Source organism: Cervus canadensis, chromosome 29 (assembly GCF_019320065.1).
Source record: "Cervus canadensis isolate Bull #8, Minnesota chromosome 29, ASM1932006v1, whole genome shotgun sequence".
NCBI classification, from domain to species: domain Eukaryota; kingdom Metazoa; phylum Chordata; class Mammalia; order Artiodactyla; family Cervidae; genus Cervus; species Cervus canadensis.
Window position 1 is genome coordinate 34,141,904 of NC_057414.1, and position 26,971 is coordinate 34,168,874.

General features: G+C 47.0%; 2 protein-coding genes across 7 annotated transcripts in view; one reads left to right on the forward strand and one right to left on the reverse strand.

The window, feature by feature from the left end:
• Positions 1 to 6,554, forward strand: part of ST14 (ST14 transmembrane serine protease matriptase) — a 37,404-nt gene extending 30,850 nt beyond the window's left edge. For both annotated transcript variants that reach the window (XM_043452528.1, XM_043452529.1), the window contains 4 exons: positions 382 to 568; positions 5,117 to 5,391; positions 5,637 to 5,773; positions 5,913 to 6,554. In XM_043452528.1, coding sequence (XP_043308463.1) covers positions 382 to 568; positions 5,117 to 5,391; positions 5,637 to 5,773; positions 5,913 to 6,074 — 761 coding nt within the window. In that variant the 3' untranslated portion in view covers positions 6,075 to 6,554. The remainder of the gene's footprint in view (positions 1 to 381; positions 569 to 5,116; positions 5,392 to 5,636; positions 5,774 to 5,912) is intronic.
• An 11,690-nt stretch (positions 6,555 to 18,244) lies between these two features.
• The window catches only part of ZBTB44 (zinc finger and BTB domain containing 44), a 57,744-nt gene continuing 49,017 nt past the window's right edge, over positions 18,245 to 26,971 (reverse strand). For all 5 annotated transcript variants that reach the window (XM_043451032.1, XM_043451034.1, XM_043451030.1 and 2 more), the window contains exon 6: positions 18,245 to 25,455. In XM_043451032.1, coding sequence (XP_043306967.1) covers positions 25,176 to 25,455 — 280 coding nt within the window. In that variant the 3' untranslated portion in view covers positions 18,245 to 25,175. The remainder of the gene's footprint in view (positions 25,456 to 26,971) is intronic.

Genomic DNA, 26,971 nt, shown 5'->3' on the forward strand with positions numbered 1-26,971 from the left:
AGCTCCTGGAGCCCTGGGCAGGGTTCTGTACACACCCCGCCCATATTTGCAGCCCCCTTGCATATTTCAGAAGCTCTGGCCACAGGTTCAATGTGTGCAGAGCTGGGCCCTTCTGACTTGCAGTCACCCATCGCTCTTGTCTCTGAGAGCTGTGTCCTTCAGCACCCAGTGAGGACATCTAGGCAAATGACACCCAAATTAAATCTCAGCAAACCAGCAGAGGTCTGAAGGCCTGCAATGGCACCTGTGCAGGAGCCCAGGGGTGGGGAGTGGGGGTTTTGAGTCCGGGGGCAGGGAGAGGGGCCAGGAGGCTGGTCTAGCGGGGCTGCTCCCCGCCCTCCCCCACTCCCACCCCGTGACTCCTGCCTCTGCCTCTCCCAGACTGTGGGCGGCGGTCGTTCACCAGGCAGTCCCGAGTCGTCGGAGGTGAGAATTCAGACCAAGGCGAGTGGCCTTGGCAGGTGAGCCTCCACGCCCTGGGCCAAGGCCACCTGTGCGGGGCCTCTCTCATCTCCCCCAGCTGGATGGTGTCCGCCGCACACTGCTTCATCGACGACAGAGGATTCAGGTGGGTCACAGGCAGGAGCCAGGAGGCCTCTCCAGGGCCCTGAGTGGGGCCCCTCTGTGTTTCCTGGGGTGGAAAGGCCCTGTGTCTGTGAGTCCTGCCTGGGTGAGGCAGCAGCAGGACTGGAGGCGTGGGGCTTGGGAACGGAGACACTTAAGTGTTTAGTGGGAGACCCTGCTTGTCCGGCGGGCTCTCGGTGCCTCTCCTAAAAGCCAGGCGGGCAGGTCTCATGGGTGCCCATCTCACAGAAGCAGGGGATCAGAGAGCTAAGGATATTTGCCTGAGGTTGTACAGCTCTTAAGCAGCAGAACCAGATGTAGCCCCGGTGTGTGGATTCCTGAGTCTGAGTGGTCAGTGTCTGCAGGGCGGGATCCCCCCTCAGGGCCCTCAGATCCACGGCCCAGCTCTAGGCTGCCAGGCTGCCATGGGCAAGTTTTCTGAGCCTGGGGCTCCTGGGGACTCATGGTGATGCTGTGATTTGTAGGCTGAGAGGTGTGAGAAGGAAACACGAGGGTGACGATGAAGCGCTGAGCCCATGCTGGTGCCCGTGCAGACCCGAACCCACCCCGGGGAGGGTCACCAAGCACGTCACTGGGCCGAGCTGGCCTCTCAGGGCGGCTTAGCGGGAGCAGGCGGCCCAGGGCTGGGGCTCTTTGTGCCTTGGGTCCAGCCCGCCCAGGCCATCGGCTGTGGGAGTGAGACTGAGGGCTCAGAGGGCCCCGCTCCCTCAGGCCTTTCCTGCCGGGCGCCAGCCTTCCAGCCCTGGGCAGCTGTGGGAGGAGGGGACCCGGGGTGATGGAGGAGGGTACCCAGGCTGCCACGGTCACCCTTTTGCAAAAAGAGAGAATGAGCACCATGGACTTTTGGGACAGACGGGGCCTGCAGCAGTAAGTAGGCCTGTGTCCAGATGGTGGGGCCTGACAGGTGCATGTGCTGGAGGGGTCCCAGAGGCCTGTGGGGGCTCGGGATCAGCGGTGGTCACCGGGCCTGGCTGGGTGGGTGAAACGTGGCCCGTCTTCTCACTATCACACTCCACACCACTCTGGGCAGAAGTGAACTGCTTTCTTCTCGGGGTGGTGGGAGCCTACTGAGGAAAGTTTAGAATGAACTTATCATTTTGGAATGTGGACAACTTGCAAAGACAGGACAGAATTCACTATACCACCCCCCACACATACTTTCCCTTGATGTTATCGTGCTACGTTTGTCAGCTCCGAGAAACACACAGTTCTTTACTAGAAACTCGCCTCGGGGCTGCCCCAGGGCTGCTCTCCCGCCCCCCTACTCCAGGTGCCAGTTTCATACCAGTGTCCTTTCTGCAGCAAGAGTCCATCCAGGTGCCCCCTTAGCGTCTGCTGCCCTGTCTCCCCAGTCTCTTCTGTCCCGGACTGTTTCTCAGTCGTTTTTGTGTGTTTTTCGTGACCTGGACTGTCTGAAGGTCGGTGGGTGCTGACGTTGTTCTCATGGTTAGCCTGGGGTCATGAGTGTTTGGAAGACAGCCATGTCTTATCAGCAGGTAAATGATGTCACCGTGGCTGATCGCTGGTGATGCTCGGCTCGGTCATCTGGTTCAGAGGCTGATGCCAGTTTCCTCCACTCCCTCCCTGGATCTCCCTCTTTTGGTCTCTCTTCTTTGGAAGTGAGTCAGTTTGCCGTTGTTCTGTAAGGAGGATTTGTCCCTTCTCTCCCGTGTGTTTATTTAATCATCTGTTTATGTGAGCAGGGACTCGTGTGTGTATTTTGGGTTGTCATCTGGTACTGTGTTGTGTGCTGTCTCTTGATTGTTGTGGGGCTGGCCAGTGGGAACTCTCCAGGCTGGCTCCTGGCTCCCTTTGACATGCCCCCCGCTTCTTTTGTTCTTCTGAGCCACCTCCCTGCTGACACTACTTGGTGCTCCAGGCTCATCTTGTATTTTCCTGGCCCAGCCCCAGAACTAGGTATTCCCCTGAGAAGAAACCAAGATCTAAGCACTGTGCACCCCCTTGGTTACCGCAGTCCTGTTTCAGCCTGGTGAGCTGGGAAGTGCTTCCTGAAGCACCCGCCCCCGGGCCCTCACTCCCTTACTGCATCTTCTTATTTCTCGTTTCCTTTTCTTTCATCTTCTCCTGCTCAGCAGTCTCCCTTCTGTCGGTGAATGCACTCAACACCATTGTGATCACTGGCTGGGAAGACACAGCTGAATTAGACTTGGTCCCTGCTCTTCCCGGTGTCCCGGGGTCGGGGGACAAGGTACACACATGTGTACATGTGCACATGTGTGAGAGAGGCTGTCGAGGGCCCAGTGTGTGGGGTTAGAGCTCTCCTGAAGGCTGGGGAGAGTGACCGCTGGGGAGTGCCTGTGTGGGCAGGGTGTCCGGTCTGGTGTTGAAACGTGAGGCTGTTTGTCACTGGACCAGATGACTCAGACCTTCCAGGTAAAGGCAGGGCTGTGAGCAGGGACAGGCAGGGGTGAAGTATGCTAGGACCTGAAGTGCAGGTACTTTGCACACATTTCTAAGTCAGCAGGTGACCCCAGGCTGTTCCTGAGAGGTAGTATCATGTGTCAAGAGCAGAGGCTGCTGGGTTGAGTCGGTGGCCCATGACCACCTTGATGGGGTGTCTGGGAATAGGATGACTTAGCATGTCAGCCTCTGGAAGAGTGCTTATTCTGGTTGACTGGTCGACCTCTGCTTTTTGACTCAGGTCTCAACGAATGGGTTTACTGCAGGTGCTTCGTGCTGCTGTCTAAGCTGTCGCTGAGTTACCTCTTGATGCGTGACCTTCTTGATTCTTTCCCTGTCGGCCATCCAGCCCGATGTGCGTGTGACGGTGCAGCACGCAGTGTCGCTCGCTGCCTCGGCACGACCAGCGTTCTTCATGACCTTGCAGGGGGCTTCACACTTTGTCTTTTCTTCCCCTGCTTCTTTTTCTCTTGTCTTCTGGAAGTTCCAGGCCCTCTCTGCTGACTGACACCAAAGTCTTCTCAGATTCTTTCTTCTCTCAGACACTATAGTCATCCAGCGCGCGGGTCACATCTCAGCCGTGCTTCCCGAGACGTTCACATACACCCTTCTGAGCCATTTCCCAGTTAGGTGCAGCCATCATGGCGCTTCTGTCCTAAGCACAGCCACTGGTCTCCCGCAGGAACAAGGAAATCCTCCCACGTCACCACCATACAGTCCTCACCCAGAAACGAGTGCACTCACATAGCACCATTAGCTGGCACATGGCCTGGTTTCTGATTCCTCCAATTCTCCCAGTATTGATAGGTTTTTTAAAAAGTCTAGGATCCAGTCAAGGGATATGCTTTGTTTTAGTCATTAGTTTTTTTTTAAATTTTTTATTTTTAATTGGAGAGTAGTTGCTTTACAATGCTCGTCTCTTTAAGTGTAGAATAGTCTCTCCCAGCCTTTTAATTTTTGTTCTTTTATGGCATTGCATTTTTGAAAAGTCCTAGCTGCTGTTCTGCAGAATGTCTCTTGATGTGGATTTTCCTGGTTGTTGCTTCAAGAGGAGAGTTAAGTTCAATATTTTTTGGTCAGGAAACGCTGCACAGGTGATGTGTTCTCAGGAAGTACACAAGTCCCCATCAATGGAGGACAGTTTGGAGAAAAGTCTGATTACTTGGTTAGGGTGATGTCCACCAGCTTTCTCCATTATCAAGGTACTTCCCCTGTTGGTGTTTTTTGTTGTTTAGTCACTGAGACATGTCTGACTCTTTGAGGCCCTATGGACTGTAGCCCGCCAGGCTCCTCTGTCCACGGAGATTCTCCAGGCAAGCATACTGGAGTGGGTTGCTATGCCCTCCTCCCAGTTCAAGTTCTCCTCTTCTTCCACCTCTGCCTGCCGACATCTCCCTGTCTCCCAGCAACAGCAGGGTCTTGTCCTTATGGGTTCAGTCCTCCTATGTGCAATGGTCAGAATTGCTGCATCCTTCTACCATCTACAAACCTGGGAGACAAAGTTCCATCTACTTTTCAGCTCATTTGGTACTTAAAATATGTACCGCTGCGCTAGAGAAGTACTTGGATTGATGTGCTGTTTTCATCCTGCTTACTGTTGTTCAGTCGCCAGGTCACATCTCTGTGACCCCATGGACTGCAGCACGCCAGCCCCCCCTGTCCCTCACCATCTCTCAGAGTTTGCCCAAGTTCATGTCCATTGAATTGGTGATGCCATCCAACCACCTCATCCTCTATTGTCCCCTTTTCCTCCTGCCCAGACTCTTTCCCAGCATCAGGGTCTTTTCCAATGAGTCGGTTGTTCACATTAGGGGGCCAAAGTATTGGAGCTTCAGCTTCAGCATCCAATGAATATTCAGGGTTCATTTCCTATGGGATTGATTAGTTTGATCTCCTTGCTGTCCAAGGGACTCTTAAGAATCTCTCTGGGCAGGAAGGGTAGGTTCATAAGAAGGGAGATATTTTTAGTAGTGAGATAAGAGTGTATTGAGAGGGCCGCAGGAAGGAAGGCCTCAGAGCATTGTCTCCGAGTGGGTGCAGGCTTGGGGTGGGGCATCTGGCTGGGGTCCTGGCTCAGGCCTCCCTCTCGGGCCCTCGCTGCCCGCTGTAGGTACTCGGAACCCAGCGTGTGGACGGCCTACCTGGGCCTGCATGACCAGAGCAAGCGCAGCGCCCCGGGGGTGCAGGAGCGCGGGCTGCAGCGCATCATCACGCACCCGTTCTTCAACGACTTCACCTACGACTACGACATCGCGCTGCTGCAACTGGACCGGCCGGTGGAGTACAGCGCCACCATCCGGCCCATCTGCCTGCCCGCGGCCGACCACACCTTCCCCACCGGCAAGGCCATCTGGGTCACCGGCTGGGGCCATACGCAGGAGGCCGGTGAGTGGGGGCCGAGGGTCTGCTCCCACCGCTGGGATTCGGGGGCTTCCTGTCTGTCCTTCTGTCCCTTCCTTTCCCACACGCCTTCCTAGGGTTCCCCCCCACCCCCCGGCGATGGTCAGGACACCCTGACCACTGTGTCCGGCTGCGCAGCATCCCACCCGGCTCCGCGAGCCCTGGACCCGGGTCCTGCCTCCGTGGCCCAGCTTGGCGAGCTGCCCATGTCTGCCCTTGCTCCTCGGCAGGCCAGGGGGCTATGATCCTGCAGAAGGGCGAGATCCGGGTCATCAACCAGACCACTTGTGAGCACCTGCTGCCGCAGCAGATCACCCCACGCATGATTTGCGTGGGCTACCTCAGCGGTGGCGTGGACGCCTGCCAGGTGGGCGTGGGGCAGGGACGCAGGGGGCGGGGGGATGCGTGGGGACGTGGGGTGGGGGCGGAGCTGGCATGGTGGGAGCGGGGTTGGGGGTGGCGACCAGGGTGGAGGCACGCCTTTCCAAGGCCTGCTCTCTCCACAGGGCGACTCCGGGGGCCCCCTGTCCAGCCCGGAGGCAGATGGGCGGATGTTTCAGGCCGGCGTGGTGAGCTGGGGCGAGGGCTGCGCGCAGAGGAACAAGCCCGGTGTGTACACGAGGCTCCCTGTATTCCGGGACTGGATTAAAGAACAGATCGGTGTATAGAGGCGAGGTCCAGCCGCGGTCACCCCAGGTGCACACCTGTGGGCCGAGGACTGGATTGCTCCGCACGACCCCGCCTCGGGCCCCGGAACCCAGACTGTGAACTGATCCCCGAGACTGCGGATGGGGGGGTGCTCTCTTCCAGCTCAGCCTCGTAAATGGGGGTGGGGTGGGGGGTAAGACCCGGCTGTGCGGGGAGGACCCGGCTGTGCCGGGAGGCGCGTTGGAGGACGGAACCTCCCCGCTCCAAGCTGGCCTGCTTCGCTTGGTCCGCCTGGAGCACGGAAGCAGCTGTCGTGTGGCCTCTGGGACCCCTCGGTGGGGCTGGTGGCGCCCCCAGGGTCACAGTCTTCAGGAAGCCCAGGCCCGAAGGCCCTGGACGTCAGCCGGGTCCAGGATCAGAATGTCTTACCGGCTCCCAGGGTGAGGTTCACTGTGTGTATTTGTGTGTATAAGTAAAACACTTTGTTTCTTTTTAGGTAATTTTTTTTCTTACTGGACTTGATGGGCTCTTCTAGCTCCACTAGCAAGAAATTGGGTTTAAATTCCCCTCAGCCCAGATCCTAAAGGGTCGGGCTGAGAGCGGGGACCACAGTGCCCCGTGACCTCCCCAGGGCCAGCAGGGGGCTATGTTTCTGCTCTTACCCGAGGCTCCCCAGACAGGAGGGTGGGGGGAGGGTGTGAAGCACCCCAGGACAGGAGCCTCAGCGAAGTCCCAGGTGGTGAGGATGCTCCTGGGTTTGCATCAGCCCTCGGGCGTCTCCTCTTGCCCTGTAAAGGTGGTTGGCTAAGGGAGGGAGGGGGAAAGTGTCTGTTGGAAGCGGGTGGGGACATGCTGCCAGGTCAGGTATCTGGTTGCCGGTCTGGGATTCCTTAGGGTGGCAATCAGGAACAGAGCTTGGAAAGCCACCAGATACCACTCAGATGATGAGATCAACCCCCAGAGCAGAATTTAAATATTTATCACCTGTGCTTACATCCTGGGATTACCTAGAAGGTGGTCCAAAGAGTCCTTGCACAAGATGACAAACACGGGCACTGACGCTGGGGAGGGACGTTGTCAGAGAGGTTTTGAGTGAGTGGCCCTTCCTCTAGGCCTGCGGGGTGGCCAGCCTCCTCCCCGGTACTAGCCCACTGAGCTCATGGCGGATGGAAGGAGGGTGAGCTAACTCTGACAACATCAGGAAAAGCAGGTGCAAGCAGGCTGTGCCTGAGGGGAGGCCTGGGTTTAGGTTGTCTTTAAGTTCAGGCTGTCTGCACCACCCCACCGCCCACCGCAAGAGAGAGGCTGAGGAAAGAGCAGCCTTGAGCCTTGAGTCTCAGGTTAGCACTTGAGGAGGCACTGGTGCTTCAGGGTCTGACATGCCTAAGGCAATGCCTGCATTTTGGTGAAAACCCCCCTGCTCTGAGGATTTCAGTCCGTACCATCATGTTTTCCCCTCTCTGTCTTCAGAGGGTGCACACTCCCATGTCATCACTACCCTGCGCCTGCATCTGGGAGACTGTTCAGTCTGTCCTTTGCCCTCACTTCCAGCTGTTTCCTAAAAAGTCAGGGTCCAGACTGTTTCCAGGCGAGGTGGAATCAACCCCATTGTCTGTCTGTTCCATTGTCTCAGAACCTTCCAGCGGGAGGGCTGTGTATTTTCCTGGGGTGCAAGCCCAGCTCGCCCTTCCCCTTGGCTCTCTGCTTCCCTCCACCACATGCTTCCTTCACCTTGAGGTTATCAGCATTTTCCCTGCCCACGCCCCTGTGGTCCAGAATAACTCAGTCTCTCCGCCAGACCTCTCTGCTGGAACTTCATACGGACTTGTTTAACTCGAAAAGGAAACTCTTCTCCCCTTAGCCTGTGCTCTTTTTCCAAAGAGCTGTGTGTGGTGGGGGTGTGGAGGGGGGCTGGGGAAGGAGGCTGGGGTGGGGTGGGCGAGAAGGACCAGGTCCAGAGAGAAGGGTGGGGAAGGTCTCTCTGTCTCTCTCCTGTCAGGGACCACCAGCTCCCAGGGTAAACAGGGCATCCAATACCTCTTTGAATTTCATAACCTAAGTACTGTCCAGATAACTAATAGGGCAGGAAAAATGTGTACAAACAGACTAGAGAAAATTGAAATCTATGTTTGAAACACGTGACTTGCAAGAAGATGGTAACAAGCTTATTGATAGCAGAGGGAAGATGGAGAAGGAAGTAGTCAATTCAACAAGATTTTGCCGAGGGCCGGCCTGTGCCCTTCGTGACAGGGGAAATGGGCAGTGTAGGTTGGGGGTTCACGTTCCTGGGAGGTGTGGGGTCCCCGGATCTGGCCACCTGTCTCCTGGGCCTATGCTGGGGGCCTTTCCGGGTGCCTGGCAGGATGGCTGTGTGCCTCCCCCACTGTTACTTGGTGGGATAATAGCTGCCTGAGTTTTAGAACTGAGAGGACACCTCCATTCAATCTCACAGCTGGAAAGAAACTTGAAGGTCTGGTGGGTAGGAACCTGCTTAACCTTGGGAGACAGACTTCCAGGTACGAGGACACCCACGTCCACACACTTGCCCTGCTGACTGTTAGAAGTCATCAGGGCGTCTGTCTCCCACTGCTGTCCGTGCGGGGGTAGGGAGCGGTTGATCAGCTGCTCCCATGGTATCTAGGAGGGGTCAGTAATAAGGGGCGTCATGCGCTGAGTGCTGTGTGTGTATTCCATCACTGCTTCCTCACCAGAGCATCTGCTTCAGGGTTCCTCCGAAAGAGAAGAAGAATCCAGACTTCCCTCATGGTCCAGTGGTTAAGAATTCGCCTTCCAATGCAGGGGATGTGGGTTCAATCCCTGGTTGTGGAACTAAGATCCCACATGCAATGGGGCAACTAAGCCCACGTGCTCTAGAGTCCACACACCACAATGAAAGATCCCATGTGCTCTCCTCAGTAGCTCAGTCATGTCCAACTCTCTGCGACCCCATGGACTAGCCTGCCAAGCTCATCTGCCCATGGGATACTCCCGCCAAGGATACAGAAAACTGAAAGTGATAGTCACACAGTCGTGTCCAACTCTGCATTCCTATGGACTGTATAGTATTCCCCAGGCCAGAATACTGAAGTGGGTAGCCTTTCCCTTCTCCAGGGGATCTTCCCAACCCAGGGGTTGAACCCCACTCTCCCGAATTGCAGGCGGATTCTTTACCAGCTGAGCCACAAGGGAGGCCTGGAGTGGGTTGCCATTCCCTTCTCCCAGGGATATTCCTGACCCAGGGATCAAACCTGAGTCTCTTGTATCTCCTGCACTGGCAGTCACCTGGGAAGCCCCCATACTTGATCTTAGCCAAAAGGCTGAGAAATGACTATGACCTGATGTGGCCAAATAAATATTTTTTTTAAAAAAGAAAAGAACAACTACATTTAAAAAGAAGTAGAGAGAGAGAGAGAAAAAAAAAGAAGTAGAAGAGAGGAAGGATGAATTCCAGCCACTGTGTAGTAACGTCCTGCACTGCCTTCTGGGAGCAAGGCACTCCCCACCTGAAGCCTCAGGGATCCGGGACCTCTTGCCAGGTGATCAGCTCCCTGGCTCAGGCACATGTGGACGAGGTCAAAATGAGCTAGCTGGGCTCTGGAAGGACTCCTACAGCATTTAAAAATCTTTCCTGTCCCCATTTCCTTGGCCAGCCCTAGCAGCCCCTGGGTATTTCCTTCTCTCAGGGGCCAAACATCTGCTTTTCCCTTGTCCCCCTGCCCGAGGCTAGCGTGGACTGGAGGGAGAAAATATTTCCTTGAGGTCTCGCCTTTGGGCAGCTGAACAACATGTTCTGACCTGTGATTCAGAAAGATCAATTATTCTGGCCCCACTTTCCTCCCTGGAGCCATTTCTGCTGAGCATTGGCTGGCCGTGGGGGAAGCTGGAGCAAAAGGAACAGAGACCAAAAGTGATGGGGCACCTGGGCTTGGAGGAGAGCCTGGAAAAGGGGGGCTGACGGAAAGCCAGCTGAGTCCAGGAAATCCCCTTTCTCAAGATTCTTCCGAAGAGCGAGCCACGAAATGAGCATGTGTGAGGGACAGAAGTACTTCTGGTCACCAATGACAGGGACTTTCAACCAGGACCTGGGGGAGTATCACCCCTAGAGCTGAGAAGATGGTCCATCTCATTCTAGTTTAAGGGCTTTTGAAAAATATGTGAGTGGTTAACAGTCTGAATTGTCTTCACTGGGTATTTATTGTAAACAAAAGCCTTTTGATTAGGCTTAATAAATATTTTGTAAGTTTGGGATTTCCCTCATGATCTAAAGGCTCTGTGCTCACAAGGGGCCCAAGTTCAATCCCTGATCAGGGAACTAGATCACGCTGCAGCTAAGAGATTCCATGTGCCGCAGCTAAGACCTGGTGAACTTAGCATGGTGCAGCCAACCACATGCGTACATATATATAGTTTGTAAGTTTGGGTTAAAGGCAGAGATTCTTCCACCCTGGGGCCCATTCTAGGTGAGGGCAGCAGAGGGCGCCCACGCTCTGCACGTCACAGGTGCAGTGGCTGAAGCAGCCACGTCCAGAAGGAAGGCGTGGTGGGCAACTTCTCTCCATGACCCTCTCCCACCCAATTCACGGTGAGTCTCTCGCGTCCCTGTGTTGCAACAGACGGAACCCTGTGTTGCCAAGTGTGGGAACATCATGTGTGGGCCCCGTGAAGGCAGCCTTCTGGGGGGCCGTGCTGTGCTTCCTCTTCCAGGCCACTCACTCCAGGATGTGAACTTCCCGGGCAGTGGTCCCCACGGGAAGCCCACCATCCTGGAGAGGCTGGCAGGCGCTACCTCTGCACGTGGCGCCGCCTTGCTTGGCAGACTCCTAGGCTGGAGCAGGTTTATGGGAGGCCCAGGGGGTTTGGGATCGTCACTACCATGGGGATGCAGTATCCTCTTTTAGGGGGTTTGGGATCGTCACTACCATGGGGATGCAGTATCCTCTTTTCTTTTTTCTTGGGGTGGGGGGGGGATGAGTAGAGGGCCCACAGAAGCTCCTTGGGTGGCCTTTTACAAGGCGTGGATTTATTTCATCCCACTTAATGTATCTGTGTTTGGGAAGATCCTTTGGGAAAGGAAATGGCAACCCACTCCAGTATTTTCGCCTGGAGAATCCCACAGACAGAGGAGCCTGGTGGGCCACAGTCCATGGGGTCACAAAGGGTTGGACACAATTGAGCGTACACGGACAATATGTGGAAATGGTCCTGTCGGGCTTTTCTCCCTGGGGCTGTTTTCTGACTTCTCGGTCGTGTTCATATCAAGGTCTGGGGAAGTTGCTGAGGAGCTTCACTCCTCCACCAGCAGCTGGCATCAGCTGTGGTCCATCGCTGAGGATGAGAGTGAGAGGCAGGAAGCGTGCTGAGGTCACACCTGTTACAGGTGTTACACCTATTTTTTTTTTAACTGTGACCAGATAAGATTATCCCATGAGTCCATTTTCAGGGTGTGCATTTGTCCCTCCTGACCGAATCTTTCCGAGGACACTGACCTCTCAGTGTGTGCCAGGCCTGCTCCAGGCGGTGGGGGGCCAGAGCTGCTCCTGCGGTAACTGGGGAGGAAAGTGAGGCCCGGGGAAGTAAGCGGCTCAGGTGCCCATACACCTGTCTGTCCTGTGTGTCGGTCAGCGGGGGAGGGGGGGTGGAGAAAACGTCAGGAGGCAGAGCTGATGGCTTCATGGAAAACTTACCAGTGCCCAGCGACTCATAGACGAGGTTGTGGCTCTGGAAAGGTCTTAAGCACATTTATTACCACATGTTCCTGTCACCCGAGATTAACATTATCTTGGACTCAGTCCGAGTTATGTTCAGACTTGACCTCCCCACATATTTCTCATTCTCCTTGGGATTAGTGAGCCCCTTCTATTTGTACTTAGATTATTCATGAGACTGCATTATAGATAAATTCTGGGAAGCAAGGACCAAACTTTCACATCTATGCTGAAAACAGATTATGCTTATGTAATGTACTTGGAGTGACGTGTGGGCAGCCAGGGAGAGGCCTGCATTCCAAGGTGCTGGAGCCCAGGCGCTGTGGGCTGGGCCTGGGGGGGCATCTGGCTCCCACTGGGCACACTGAGCCGCTAGGTTTTTCCTTTGCTCTTGGCTCTGTTCACCCCTCCACCCTCACTTCAGCCTACACTTTATGGTGGGAGAGGAGCCAGAAAATCCGCTGACGCACACATGACAGCTAGGGTAAACTCGGGACCAAGCGAGCATCCAGGTGGGAAGGGATTCAGCACGTTGGGGAAAAGCCTTCCACACCTGGTGCCTGCAAACAGAGGCAAGTACACGGCTGTTTCGCTCTGGAATGGCGGCTGTTGCCAACAGAAAGGAAGTAGTGGCGGCAGGTGGGCGGTGTCAGCTCCAGTGGGGGCACGGAAGGGATTCTGGCCTCACGTGTTCCAGGGTGCAGGCTCGGGGCCCCAGGAGGGAAGGCCTGGCAGCAGCCCTGGCGAAGGGGTGCTGGACAGGCAGGACTCCGGGCACGCAGCTCTCCAAGGCCACGGGCAGACCAGAGCTGCAGATGGACCCTGCCTGAGGTAGAGAAGCCTGCCCTCTTCACTTGTCCTTACTTTGTGTGTGTCTGTGTATGTGTCTATATATTTGCTTTGTGGCACTTACAACATGCAAGACAAAGTGAGGCCTTCTCCAAAGCTGACCTGTGCCAGTCTTTCTCCTGGGACCATGTGGAAAGCCCTGCCATGTCAGACAGTGGATGTGAGCTCTCACAGATGGCATATGGTCGTACCTGGGAGGCTGGGGGTGCTGTGGAACCCCAACTCTGGCTAGAAATTGTGCATGGATGCGCCTGGCACGTACTCAGCAGGACTGCATGAATCAGTACATGTTTCTGCGTTTAAACCTCCTCCTTGCCCTAGACCTCCCTCTTGTGCCTCTTCGGGAGGCAGTAAGATTGTCTGGGCAGTCACGCATGTCTGCTCGCCTGTCAGGAGGTTCTTGAGTGGAGAGCAACTGTATTACAAGAGCCACTTCCCATCTCCTGGGTGAATGGGGATTACACGCTGGTGGTCTACACCTTGTTTCTGGGCCGTGTGCGTAGGAGCCTGTGTGCAGTCCATCTTGGCAGGAAAGGCTGCACCCAGATATCTGACACATGCAGAGGTCTCTTAAATGCCATCTTAGATAGAGGCCAAAAATTTGGATTGGAGAAGGAGCTCAGTTGCGTTAAGATGTTACATCTACAGCTGCTGCCAGCACTGGCCTTTAAGCTCAGTTTCTAACTCCGAGCAACCTGTTCCTTGGCCTGTGTTGGGGAAACAGACTTCCTCTGAGTTTGTCCAGGAAAAGACATCACACGTGGAAACGTCCTCTGTTCTCAGTTTCCCTTTATAATCTCCTGGCACAGCCTTTGCTCCTCTGGCTTCTTCCCAGAGAGAGGTAGGTGGGGAGGAGCCCGGCCTCCTTCCTGAACAGGCCAGGCAGCACCCCTGACCTTGGTGACCCCCTGCATGCAGCGCCCTGGCCCCCGTGTGCTTGGAGCCGGCTCACTGGCCATTTGCTCACCTTGGCCAGCGTACCTCAAGTTGCTCCCCTGCCCACTCCCACACTTCATCTTGTTTATCGTTGGCCAAGCCCCTTCCCCCACCAAGATGATGAGCTCCACGAGGGCAGGGTCTCTGCTGCGCCGTTCCATGCTGTCTGCAGTGCCTAGAACAGTGCCCTGTGCAGCAATCTGCTGAAGGAAAGTAGACGGAATGTAGGAAGCAGAGCGAAGGGGAACTTTCAGCCCCAGCAACCTGGTTTAGTAGAAGCCAGGCTCTGCTAGAAGAGAGCCCTCCAGCTATGTAACTTTTCTTGCAGGACTATTCTTAAACCTCTCCTCACCTTCACTCTGAGCTCAGCTCTGGAACCCAGCTCGGAACCCTGCCCAACTCTTACTGTCTAGGATACAGAGTTCCTCCTCAGAAACAATGGGAGTCTGCCTGAGAACTTGACAAGGTCAAGGAAGTGGCACTGTGAGGGCTTGAAAAGGAACATCTTGTCCACTGTCCAGAGGCGACACGTCTTCAGATCCCAGGCCCACGTCTCATCAAAGCCCTCCTTAGACCCCTGTCTAGCCCCTCAGGGCCCCCTCCTCTGAGTGCTTCCCTCAACTACTGACGTAACTCTTCTGTGACCTCAGCTCAGCCTGTAAGCCCTCTAACCTACTCCACACTGGTTCATCTTTCTAGAGCCAGCTCTGATTAAGCTCTCTGCCTCAAAATGGGTGATGCTTCTCTATTTCCTACCGGATTCAGTTCGGGTTCTTAAGACCTTCTCTGATCCGACCCCAGTCTGCTTTCCAACATTCAATCCTTTCGGGGGTGCTGAACCACTGTCACCCGTGGACACTCCCCCTTCCATGCTCAGGGCCTGTTTCCCGCGCCCGCCCGCACCCCCCTCCCCCTTCTACTCGCACAAATCCTAGGCCTCTTGACAGGGAGGGCCCTCCTCCACATGTCCTCTCTGAGCCCTCCAAATCTGCAAAGCACGTGCTCTGGTGGTTCTCTCAGGGCAGTTATCTATGAGTTTTATAATTCTTCAATTCAGAAACTGTTAATTCCTAAGGTCTGAGGCTTCATTCAATCAACCCCGGCCCCAAGGACACCTTAGTACAAGAGATGGGTAAGGGCCCCGTCCTAATGGAACCAAAACTAATGGACTGCTTTTAAATCCTCAATTACCATTGTAATAGAAGCATAGGATGCTCTGTGAACCTGATAGGCAAGTCCCAAGCAGCTGCGGACTTGATGGATGAGTAAACCCGACGAGGGGAGAAAAACGGCAGGACCAGCGTTTCAGATAATTTGAGGAAGTTTTGGTCAGGCTGACGGCAGTTGTTCTGAGGATTATATCTGAAGTTATACTCGTTGCCTGGGAAATCCCACAGACTGAGGAGCTTGGTGGGCTACAGTCCATGGGGCTGCGGTCGGACACGACTTAGGGATTACACTGCCTACAGCCTCACATTTCAGACCTTCACAAGGATGAGTAGGCTTCTGATGTATATGGTGAAGTGGGAATGGAGGCAAGCTACTGGGTGACATGATTCTTGGCATTCTGTCCTAAAGTTCCCTGGTGAGCATAAAGTTACCTGTGAGCATTTCCTGGAACATTCACTTATTCAACATTTTTTGAGTTTTACTATGTGCTTGGCACTGCAGGGGACATACAAATAGAAGACACAGTCTCGGATGTCAAGAATTAAGTCAGCTGAGGGAGACAAGTAATAAATAGACAGGACTTATTAAGTGGCTACTATATAGACCCTGGATGTATATACACCCAGTGGCTACTATACGCACACTGTGTGTCCTGGTTGTTCTTTGGAAAGACTGATGTTGAAGCTGAAACTCCAATACTTTGGCCACCTGATGCGAAGAGCTGACTCATTTGAAAAGACCCTGATGCTGGGAAAGATTGAGGGCAGGAGAAGGGGCTGACTGAGGATGAGATGGTTGGATGGCATCACTGACTCAATGGATATGAATTTGGGTGAACTCTGGGAGTTGGTGATGGACGGAGGCCTGGTGTGCTGCGGTTCATGGGGTTGCAAAGAGTCGGACAAGACTGAGCAACTGAACTGACTGATATACACACTAGGCACAGTTGTAAGCATTTTACATACAATTCATTTTAATTCTCACAACCACCCCACGAAGTAAGATTACAAGATGATGTGATTGAGATGTGGCTTGTTGGGAGCTAAACAAAATCTAAACAGGAGGGACTGCATCCCCAAACTGGAGGAAGATGAGAGTAGGGGCTGAGGGGTGGGTTCTGAGAGCAGGTGAAGTCTGATCTGTGCTGTGAAGTCCAACTACAGCTATCCAAGTTCAGCAGGCTGGGCCATTTCCCAAGAGAAAAGAAGGCAGATTTGAAGTAGAGCAGTGACCCAACTAAAAGATGATGTCAGAAGAAATGGGAAGGATGGACCAGAGTGGGCCTGGCAGGAGACAGGGCTGTTTTTGTTGCTAGGCCAGCAATAACAAAGGCTCCAATTAAGTACCAGCAGTAGGGATGGAGAAAATAATAGGTGGTATTACCAGCAGGGGTGGGAAGGATAGTCCAGAGGTGGTATTTAGCTAGGTAAAAGCACACGTATTACAGAAGTTTACATAGTACAAGGTCATGTGCAATTGTTATACATCACAAGAGTAAGTTAACCTGGTTCTCCTTCAGAACTAGGCCCTGGCACGAAAGACAGAAACACCCACTTCCATAACTGAACTCACGTTTTCTGCCAGCACTGCCCAAGGGATTCTCCCCAAATGCTACTGCCCTGAAGAACTCTGATGCTGGCACTGACTGGGTCAAGTTCTTGGCGTCTCTGCCCATCATTGGGCCTGGCAGAGCACAGAGCTCTGTCAGCTCAACACCTCTTGGGCTCCAGCCCTGTGGGAGGTTTCAGGGTGGACCTTATGCCTTTTCACAGTGGGTAGGAAGGGTGCCAACTATCTGTGCAGGTCACATGTTTGTTACTATGTCACTGGGGCTTTGAAGACCAAGTCACTCACAGTGCTAGCCTTTTATAAGCTGTAACACATACTGAAAAGGAATCTTTGATCATCCTGCAGGTAGACTTGTTTGCAATCAGGAATTGTTTCTGGACAAGTTATCAATCATGCACACAGGTCCTGCCGTATGCCCAACTGACGCCTGCACCCCAGAGAGCACATGTGCCCCGGCCCCTCGATTAGAGTGGACGAGTGGAGCTCTATTTGGTGTGACCTTTTCTTCTTTGTCCTAAAGCAGCCTTCCCAAGGATCTCTAGATGGCCAGGCTCACCAGAGGCTGTGGGTATGTGTGGATGCTCAGGTTCTCTGGTGAGACTCACTCATTCACTTATTCAGTCATTTAGACTTCAGCCAAAGGCAGCCAAAAATGTTAGCTGTGGAAAACAAAAAAACAAACAAAAAACCCAAAAAACATAGGCAAGAACAGACAGAAGGGTGTGGGGCTGCATGGAAGCCTGACAGGATTCTAAAGACAATTCTGCCCACAGCCTCTGCAATGACTTATCTAAAAAATGGATGAATATAGAAATTCAGTATTTTTGGTATAAGAATTCAAGTAAATGAACCAAGAGTTTAATAAAATGGGCTTCCCCTCCTCTCCATGGCTGTTTAAACTCTAGTTCTCATCCTTTTGCTGATGAGGAAGCTCTTTCTGGATGGACTACCCCATCCTAGTTTTCCCATCTGTATAAAAGTTTACCCATGTGAAAAGGGAACTATGTTACACTTTGGGATTTGATGTTTATGGGCAAGTATAGCCCACTGAAACTCTCAGTATGTCTGCAGATCTCTCAGGGTTAGTACTTAGAACATTCTGTCCAGAAAAGCAGCTCTCAATCCCTGTGCCATGTGCCAAGGATACACACACCTTCGGTTATCACATTAAGTATCATTCTCCAGAAGCAATCTTTCTGGTCTCTAATAAACTATAGGGCATGATTCTATGGATGCTGCCTTCTGCATTTGTAGAGATCACCTTTGGCTGTGGCTACTGAGGACCCCAGCAGTTTGCTGACCTGAGTAGTCTGGTAAACTGTTGTTAAAAATACTCAACACACTCGTGGAATGACAGAAAATGCTTCTTAAAAATTTACCCATTTCCTCCCAGAACTGAAGTGATGCTGGTACTTGGGGTCAGTGAACAGTTCCCCTGCCTGTTACTCTCACTCTGCAGACCCCTCACTGTCAAAATCCATAGCAAGAGGAACCTACAGGTAGGACGGCCTTCCTTCAGGGCTTGCACAGGCTCCTCACCTGTGCGAAGAGCAGCTTCCCCCACGAAGTACTATCTCTACTCCTTGGTTGTAAGATATTACAGAAGTATCACCAACAGGTCTCTAATCAATAATGCACAACCTCAGAAGAATGCAGCCCAGCACTCAGGAAAGCAGCTCTGACAAGATACCTGGCTCAATCGCTCTGGGATTTGATGACTTTCTCTATTAGCCTCCTTTATATTCCTTTCAATTTCAGGGATGGTGTTCATGAACTCTTTTCTTAGCTACCCAGGAAGCTGATGTGTACTGTCTCATAGAGCACTCTCTGGTCTGTACACACTCAATGGATGCTTGCTTAAGAAATGCATTACTCTGACGACTTTTCTTATCCACTTGACCTCAATCATCAGCAGCAGCAATTCTTCCTTCCAGCCAACAGTAAATGACAACAGCAGGAAGTTTTATTCCATAAAGCATTAATAAGATATTTTAATGAAGGGGGGAAGGGAACCAAACAAAACTTAAAAACTTAGTCTTGTTTCTATTCAAAGACACTCAAAACTATTTTTTTCCCTGCCCATCCCTTCTAACTGCAACTTTATTTGTGACCATGTAATAAAGGCCGGTTTAAAGTTTTTGCTTTTTAAAAAGATTAAACCTTTTTAAAAAAGATTAAACAACCAAACTAGCAAAAAGTACTCAATACATACTTTCCTTATATCAAACAAGCTAATATTTCAGTACAATGTTACTATACAGAATATATACAATACACATATATTCACAAAGCAAACACTATAGGCTCAGAACAGATTTGAAAAAACATGATATTCACATTGATTACAATAACTCTAAAAATGATTGTAACATTGAAACGGCACTTAGTATACAAAAAAGTCACAAAAATATATATATATATATGTAGTCACCAAGAACCATGGTTCCTGTAAAATACTAATAGCCAGATACTAGTATATAAAATGTAAAGTTTCGACATCGTATACATTTTTAGGAAATAAAATCCAAAACCATTTTTGTTACTGTTGAAAGTCAAACATGCCAAATAACTTAGCTATGGCCACTGTCACCAAGTAAAGCCAAATGTGAATGAGATGATAACTGGATACATAGCTGGTGAACTAGAGCCTGGCACAGATACAAAAGTTGTTCTGGTTCTAGGAGAGGACAGAAGCATGAAAACATCCTTCTACATAATTTAATTCACATTTCTTCTCCAGCATCACCTTCCCTCCCCCAAGGGTTTCACAAAATGCCAGGGCCCAAAAAGAATCATAATGCTATTAATTAGCAAGATAAAAGTTTCTCCCACACTTCCGTGATGTTGGGCTACATACAGGAGCATTTTAAAGCATGCATCAGCTAAACAGGGCCGCCAGTCACCTTTCTGGAAGACTGTGGTACACACCTTCCTCCTAGGTTGGTTGTACTAGAAAGTACTCCAGTTTCTGAATGGAGCCAGATCTATATGTTAGCTCTGTAAAATATTGAGCTACTGTAGCAGCAAATACAAAATTACAGAAACAAAAACGTTTTTATTAAAAATTCCTCTGTTACATCAAAACAACTTTTTTCCCTTCCCTTCTGTTTCCTATAACCAGACATCAATCTCTTCTATCACTGAATTACATTCTATTATCTCAAATTGACTTTTTCATTATGCTGCTGCAGAAAAAGTTCAAATTCTGGAAAGTTTAAATTTACTTTTAAAAATGGGAATACAGGAGTTTTAAAGTAAAAAAAAGTCTGTTCTAAAAGTATCTCTCACAAATATATATATATTTAAATATTAAAATAGGCTACCTAGGATTTTTATAAAATGGCTTTTGAGAAGATAGCAGAGGCACAAAACGAAGCCATACGCCATCTTCCAACTGGACATAAGGTGCCACGAGGGTGTCCTACAAAGAGGCAGGCAATCTCTATCTGATGCAACAGGAGGCACCAGCAACAAGAGAGACATCAAACATGTTATTGGGATGTGAACTGAGATCAAATTGTACTCTAGTAGGGGCTGTGGTCTTTTTTAAAAAATATCTTGAAATATAAGCACGAGAAGCCATTATTTTGTATAAGGAAGAAAATGACTAAAATTTATGATCTTACTCCTGATTCAGCTGATGGCATTCACTTCAGGTACCTGAAAGATGAACAGCAGTGCGACTTTCAATAACTCAACAGACCACTCTCAGTATGAGAGACTTTACATAGCATTTGTCAACTTGAAAATTAAACTGATGGTTGAAATAAGAGAAAGCTCTTACAGAAATTACGAAAAAAAGTCTTTCGAGAAAAAACACGTGTTTCTAGGAACAGCACGAAAGGCTGCCCATCTTTAAGTGAATACAACCTCCACTAATACAATTAATTTAGGGAAGACTGACCTTTCCTCAGCAGACCATGTACTTTGGTAATCTGAACATTCATTCACAGGATGATTTTTAAACCTGCTTACCTGAATGATGAAATTTGGATATGGTTAGACTGGTATTTGGAAAAACAAGGACAATTTAATAAAATCTTGACACTTAGGCCCTCACACCATCAAGCAGCAATTTTATCAATAAATCATCACAATTGAGCCTAGGGCTTTAGTTTAATCAGCAAAAAGTCAGTTTAAAAGAGAAAGGCAATAATCAAAGAATCTGATTTTTATAAACCAGGCACTTCAAAATGAAATTTAAAAATTTTAAGTTTAAAAAAAAATTTTTTTTTAAGTTTTTGTTTTCAACCAATAGTCCAAACCTTTAAATTCTTTGTAAACTATTATGTACATAAAACCTTGATGTTAGTTGGAACTGGCCTGGACCATATACAGAGTGAACTATGTAGTACACTTTAAGGCAGTCTCATTTTTCAGATACTGTCAAACTGAGATGCCACCACCACCAGACATCTCTGCAGAGACTATTTGTAAAGATATGGAACTTTTGCTTTTTTATCATAAAAATATAATCACTATGATGTAGCATAAATATCTAAGTGTATTAGTTGAGTATGAAGTTAAAGAAAAGTACAACTATAACATCACAAAGAGTCATCCCATAATCTGACATAGGCTTAATTCCCCATTAATAAATCTCAGCTTGTTTATAATCTAAAAATGAAATAGCCATAGGTTATCTACTCCTTAGTTGAACCTGGATATTAATTCCACTTCATTGTTAACGTGAGCCATTATTGCTTTGGCAATTAGTCTTGCTGAGGACTTTCCAAATAAAATACCCTATGTCACCAACATTTTGTCAGGCAAAAATGACACTGAAAGATAAAAATGGGTACAAGCAAAATAATAACTTAAATTTGGATGATCTGCACCTAATGCCTGTAGGAGTATGCTTAGCTTTAACATTCCTCATAGATATGGTTACTCTAATTGAGCACTCATCCACCATTCTGTTCTGATTCAGAAAAGAAAATCAAGTTTGTATATATGCTTCTCTCATTAACTCTCAAAATCAAAATTAAATCATCTTCTGTCAATAACTTAACTGAAAATAGCATTTAGTATCTTTCAGCAACTTTGGGTCGCTTCCTGATGTGAATTTTTCTCATTTTTTCCCTCCCAATTAATAACTAGAAAACTACTCTCCCTCACTAGGATGTATAATCCAAAGCTATGACTTCACGTTTTGTGGATGAGTGAAAACAAAGTAAATGCCACACAAAAGTTGCTAATTCTCTTCATCAATTCCTTAAATCTCAAAGTTCTTTCAGTTATAATTTTAGGATTGTTCATTCATCAAGTAGTAATTCTCTCCATGTGGTTATTCTAGCATACACAGCCATAATAAACATTGTAAGGTAATGTATTTCTCAGGGGCTACAAAGCTGAAAGAAAGCAAACCATGATCCGAGAATCTTCAAAATAAAAGCCACTGAACTAGGTAAGTGGCCTCTATTTAGATTAAGTATGAGAATAAAAATTAGTAAGAGGTAAAATAAAAACTGAAAGAATTAATACAGCTTCCAAAGGCTCCCAGGGAACCATTTATACATCAGCAGAGACTGGTTCAGTAGTCAGAAGTTAACAGAGTTACCAACAATAAGTACATTAGATGTGCCAGATAGTTCTTTCCACTTGGTAACATATTTTAACAAAATGGAAGGGTTTTGTTTGTTTTTAAAACCTAAGGGCATGTGTCAAAGGAATCAGAATGTAAAGTTCTGTAAGCCAGAATGGTTGCTGAACTGTTAAAATGTAACACCAAATGAGGCTATTTAAACATTTTAGTAACTTTATCTCACTGAAATTGAGAACTTTAAAAACTAGTAATGTAACTAAATAGATAGCTAATTACTTAAGGATTACTTTCAAAGTAAGAAACACTCATTCAAATATATTTGTGGGTGATAACCTCCATCTGCATCCCTTTCTTGAAACCTTAAAAAAAAACCAAAAAAAGAGCACTAAACTTTTGTTTGTGAATTAGTGCAATCACTAACATGCCAAGTGCTTGCACTGTTAGAACACAGCCTTATAAAGTGGAAAGGATGCCTGCAGGGGCTGAAACACCCAGTATCAGAGCACACATCTCTGTTCATCTGTGAAGTATGTAGAGCATACTTATTTGGTAGCTTTAAAATGAAAATAAATCTTTTTATTATATAAAATCCTTGGTTTAAAAAGGCAACTTATCTTGCATCCTAAAATTTAAGCCCTTTAAATATCACAAAGTTACCTTCTGGGGCCTAATTTAAGCAAGATAGCTATGGTATTCTAAACTGGAATTTTTTTATGTTCAATTATACTGGTAATTTCTAATGATGACATAATATAATGGGTTTTCATCTTTGTATTTTTTCCCCCATATATTCTGGTAAAAATTATACATCCAGGCATCCTTCTCTCAGATGAATTTTAAATAAATCTAAGTAACACTATATACAATTATTTTCTTGCAGCTTGGTTTCTTAAACAGGCCCATAAGCTAAGTAACCTTAAACTATGTATCAAGAAAAATGTAAAGCCTCACTGAAATAGAAAAAAAAAGGACTATGTTTATATCACATGTTAAGTATTAGTTAGTTACCTGTATTGATAAGATGTGGGGAACAGACAACTAGCAATAAGCATTTTCACAGTAGGTTCAAATGTCTCATAAAACTTGGAAATCTGTATAATTTGTAACTACCAAGGAAAATTTAAAGTTTCCATTTGGGAAAAAATAGACAGTGATGGCAATCCTACATTCTGAGAATACAGAACACCTCAGAATGGGCAAAACTGTGCAGGACTCTCAGTACAAAATCCTCAGGACAGGGGGTATGCTAAATTACTTTCAATCAACAAATCTCCAAGTTCTGATGTATCTTCTCATCAACTCTATTTTCTTTCCTTCCTTCCTTATTCTAAAAAAAATAACTCTTAGAACTGAGGGCAACAATGACTCCTGGTCATAATTTCACTTATTCTTGTCTTGTCCATGTAAGATTTTAAAATTAACTTTGAGATTTATCTACTGGTAGGCATAACAGTTTCCAAAGAATCTATATAATATTAAAAATAAAAATTCCTGACCTTTCCAGTTGAGACACAGCAGTACCACTATTAGTATCATATAGTCTTGCTGAAGAAAAGTAATTCAAACTACTGGTAAAGAAGCATAAATGATGGAAGGCTATCATAATCTGTACGTGTTCATTTTCCTTAAGGTACTATAGCTATTTGGGGAGCAAAAAGGAAACAACAGGTTCTTGAGTGAGAAGAGGAGTTGGAAGCAAGTTAAAAACAGCAGAATATGAAAACAAAAAGAACATTAGCCTAAAAAACTTCAAGGAGTTCACTTTCCCTTCCTTTACATTAGTAAGAGGTCAGCTACAGAACAAGCCATTCAAAAAATGAAACGAATCACTGTAACTTAAAAAATTTTTATTGAGGTCTAGCACCCAGACAAAACTGAGATCTTGTGTTCTGAATAAGAAACTGTATTGTCTTTTTCTAATCTAATCAGGTGTCTTCATAATGATTAAACTCTGGGTATATACATAGGGGAAAAAAAGTTACTCAAAAGATCATTGTTCATGGACTCATGAAATTTAGGATCAAGGTAAGCGATGCTTTAACGGCACCAGGTAAAATGTATACTCCAGTCTAGAGTATCATATGTATTTCAACTATAAACCAGGAAGTTTCACTTTCTTTTAGCAGCAAGAGGTAATATTCATTACCTTAAGGTTTTTAGTTTTTCTTTAGTCTTAACCATTTTTTTCCCCAAATAGATCTGAGTTACAGATCATCACTTTATAGCCTCTTCTCTATTATTGCTTACATTCTGTAAAAACTATACTAACTGCTTTCAATATGACATTTTGCAATGTCTAAAAATATTGTGGAATAAGGACAATATATCACTGTCACATGGTATTTTGTAAACAATCTTAGTTGGGTTAAGAACATAGCCTTAACAGAGAATTCTTTATTTTGTCCAAACAGCAGAATGAAAACATCCTCAATAATACACAAACCTATATATAAAATATAGAACATCTCCAGTATATTTCCTTTTTATGGGATCATGCCAAGTATAGGCAAAAGAAAGTACTGTTGACAGGGTAAGACAAAAACTGACTTAGGCAATGACCTCATTAGCCAGGCATTAACATTCAAAGACCAGGTAAACAATGATTTTAACCAGAAAAGCAGTATGAAAGAGTTCCTATGAAGCTGAGATTCACACACCATATTCCCCATTCCTGGTCACTTCATGCACAGGTTGACTCTTCTCAACCGTGGCTCTCTGCCGTCTTTCACAGAAGAAAGATAATTTGGAGAGTACTATTATAAAGGTACAGGGAATACGTAGCCCAATACCAAATTTTCACCATAAAAAATTATAACGACAAAGCAAAAAAAAAAAAAAACGTGGAATTTCAGAAGTACACACCCTAATAATTTTTAAGAAAGCTCACCATAAATATTTCCAGAAACAACAGGCTTTACAGAAGATTGTACAATGTCCTGTGTACAAGGGTAAACATCTATTCAGGCCATTTGCCAAATTTGTTTAGTAGTATGTTTCTGGTGTATCCTTTCATTTCAGGAAGGTCAATAATCATCTGATTTCTTCTCAACCTAATGATATGTTGTTAGCCTACTCCTGATGATGGAAGAGGAAACTGATATAAGTGTGAAGTCAACTGCTTCTCTCTCCTTAAGTTTCAGGGTTTCTACTGTATTTCAACACCATGTTATTGTGCACTTACAGAAGCAATCTCTCAGTCATGAAAAATAAAACATCAGTTGCAGGACTTACAAAGTAAAAAGGGAAATTTTTCCAAACCCTTTTTTTTGCTTAAAAAATTAAATTCAAATGTACAAGACCAAGCACAGGCACTTTCCAAAAATTAAAAATGAAGCCAAACTATGAAATTACTCAATAGTTATAGAAGACAGCTCTGATTTTGGGGGGTCATCTCTGGTTGCCTCGGCAGAAGCACTGGTCTTTGGCTGCTCTGGCATTTCTTCCTCCTTTTCTGTCAGCCCAAGAGACCCCAAGGGAAAAGTGCTTTCACAATTCTGGGTCGAGGAGACCTGTGAAATTACAGGCATTTGAACAGAGGAGTTGCTTTCAAAACTGTGTTCTCCAAGATCATATTGAACAAGGGTCTCTTCTTGCTCCTGGTTTAAGTAGTCCGGTACTAGGAAATCACTAGGTAAGAGGCAAAGGATGAAACAGGGAGTCAATTTTCAAGCCAAGAATAAATAAGACATAATAAAACGACCTGATTTGTAAAACAAGATTGGGAATTTTCATTCTCTAATTCTTGAATGAAGATTATAACTCAGGAATTTTCAGCTTCTAAACTTTCCTAAACATGAGCCAAAACCATCCATTAGAACCCAAGTATATCAATTCTCCCTACCATCACGAGAGAGATCACATTCAGTGTCACTGTGGACACCTAAACAGCCTTTCTCCTTCTATGTAGAAGAGTTTCTGTGCACAAAACAAACGCAAATAGCATGTTCATTTAAACAAAATCATTTGAATAACTTATGTGTAACATTTCTTGGATTATACACTAATTATAAGGTATATAAACCTAGCTTTCTATTACTTCTTGGATACAGTTAAAAAACTAATCCTCATGCATAAATGACCTTATATACAATCTACCATATAGAAAAATGTAAAAAACCACTTAGATGCTTTATTTAAATCTTTACTGTTGAATAAAAACGTTCATTACACTTTATAATCTCAATAACTAATACACTTTAGGTTATTTTATAATTTGTCCACTATTAATTAAAAAAATTAAAGTCTGTTCATTTGCAAAGCAATTTAAGATGTCCTCGGTTATAAAAAGTCTTCAGATGTTAAAGAGTGGAGGACAGAGGGCTCAGCACAGGGAAGATACAGAAAACAGGCTGTGCAGTTAGTTAACTGGGACACGATTTTATTCCTGAACAAACTTTGATATGTCATGTATAATATAGGTTTAGGGATATAATAACCAGACACTCAGAGTCAGAAATGATTACATTAGAAAAATGTCTGGCTTGAAGAGAAAAACAAAATCAATGCAAGAAAAAAGTTTATAGAAAAATAAGATTAAAAAAATAAAGGTGGTGTAAAATTTGATTTTGTTTTATAAGAAACTAAGGATTCCTATAGATGTACAATTCTGATAAAGTATTAAAAATAGACAACAGAATTTTATATCTAGAGGAGACCTTAGCAATCATCTTTAAAGCTTACACATTATCCTTCTCTAAGTTCAAGCTTCTTCATCTGTGAAGTGACGTGTTCAATCATACCAGCAGTGAGCGGCAGAGCCAGAACTAGAACCCGATCCTCAGCTACCCAATAAATCAGAAAGGTTAACTCTATCATAAATTTTTAATATTCAAAGTATGGAGTTCTAAACTGAAAGAAAAAGAGGAAAACTTCATTTGAGGTAAACTATCAATTATAGTTGCTGCTGAAGTTTCTCTCATTATTTAGAGAAAAAAAAGAGAGAAGTAGTCAAGAATTTAACCAACATCCAAAGAATGGGAAGTAATCCACTGTCACCAAATATCATCTGACATGGTAAATTTTCCAGTCAGGTCTATTTAAAATCTACTACAGAATTACTTTAACCTTACATTAAAAAACAAACAAACAAACAAAAAAAACCACAACAACGCCCCCCCCAAAAACCTCCAAAACCCAAAACAAG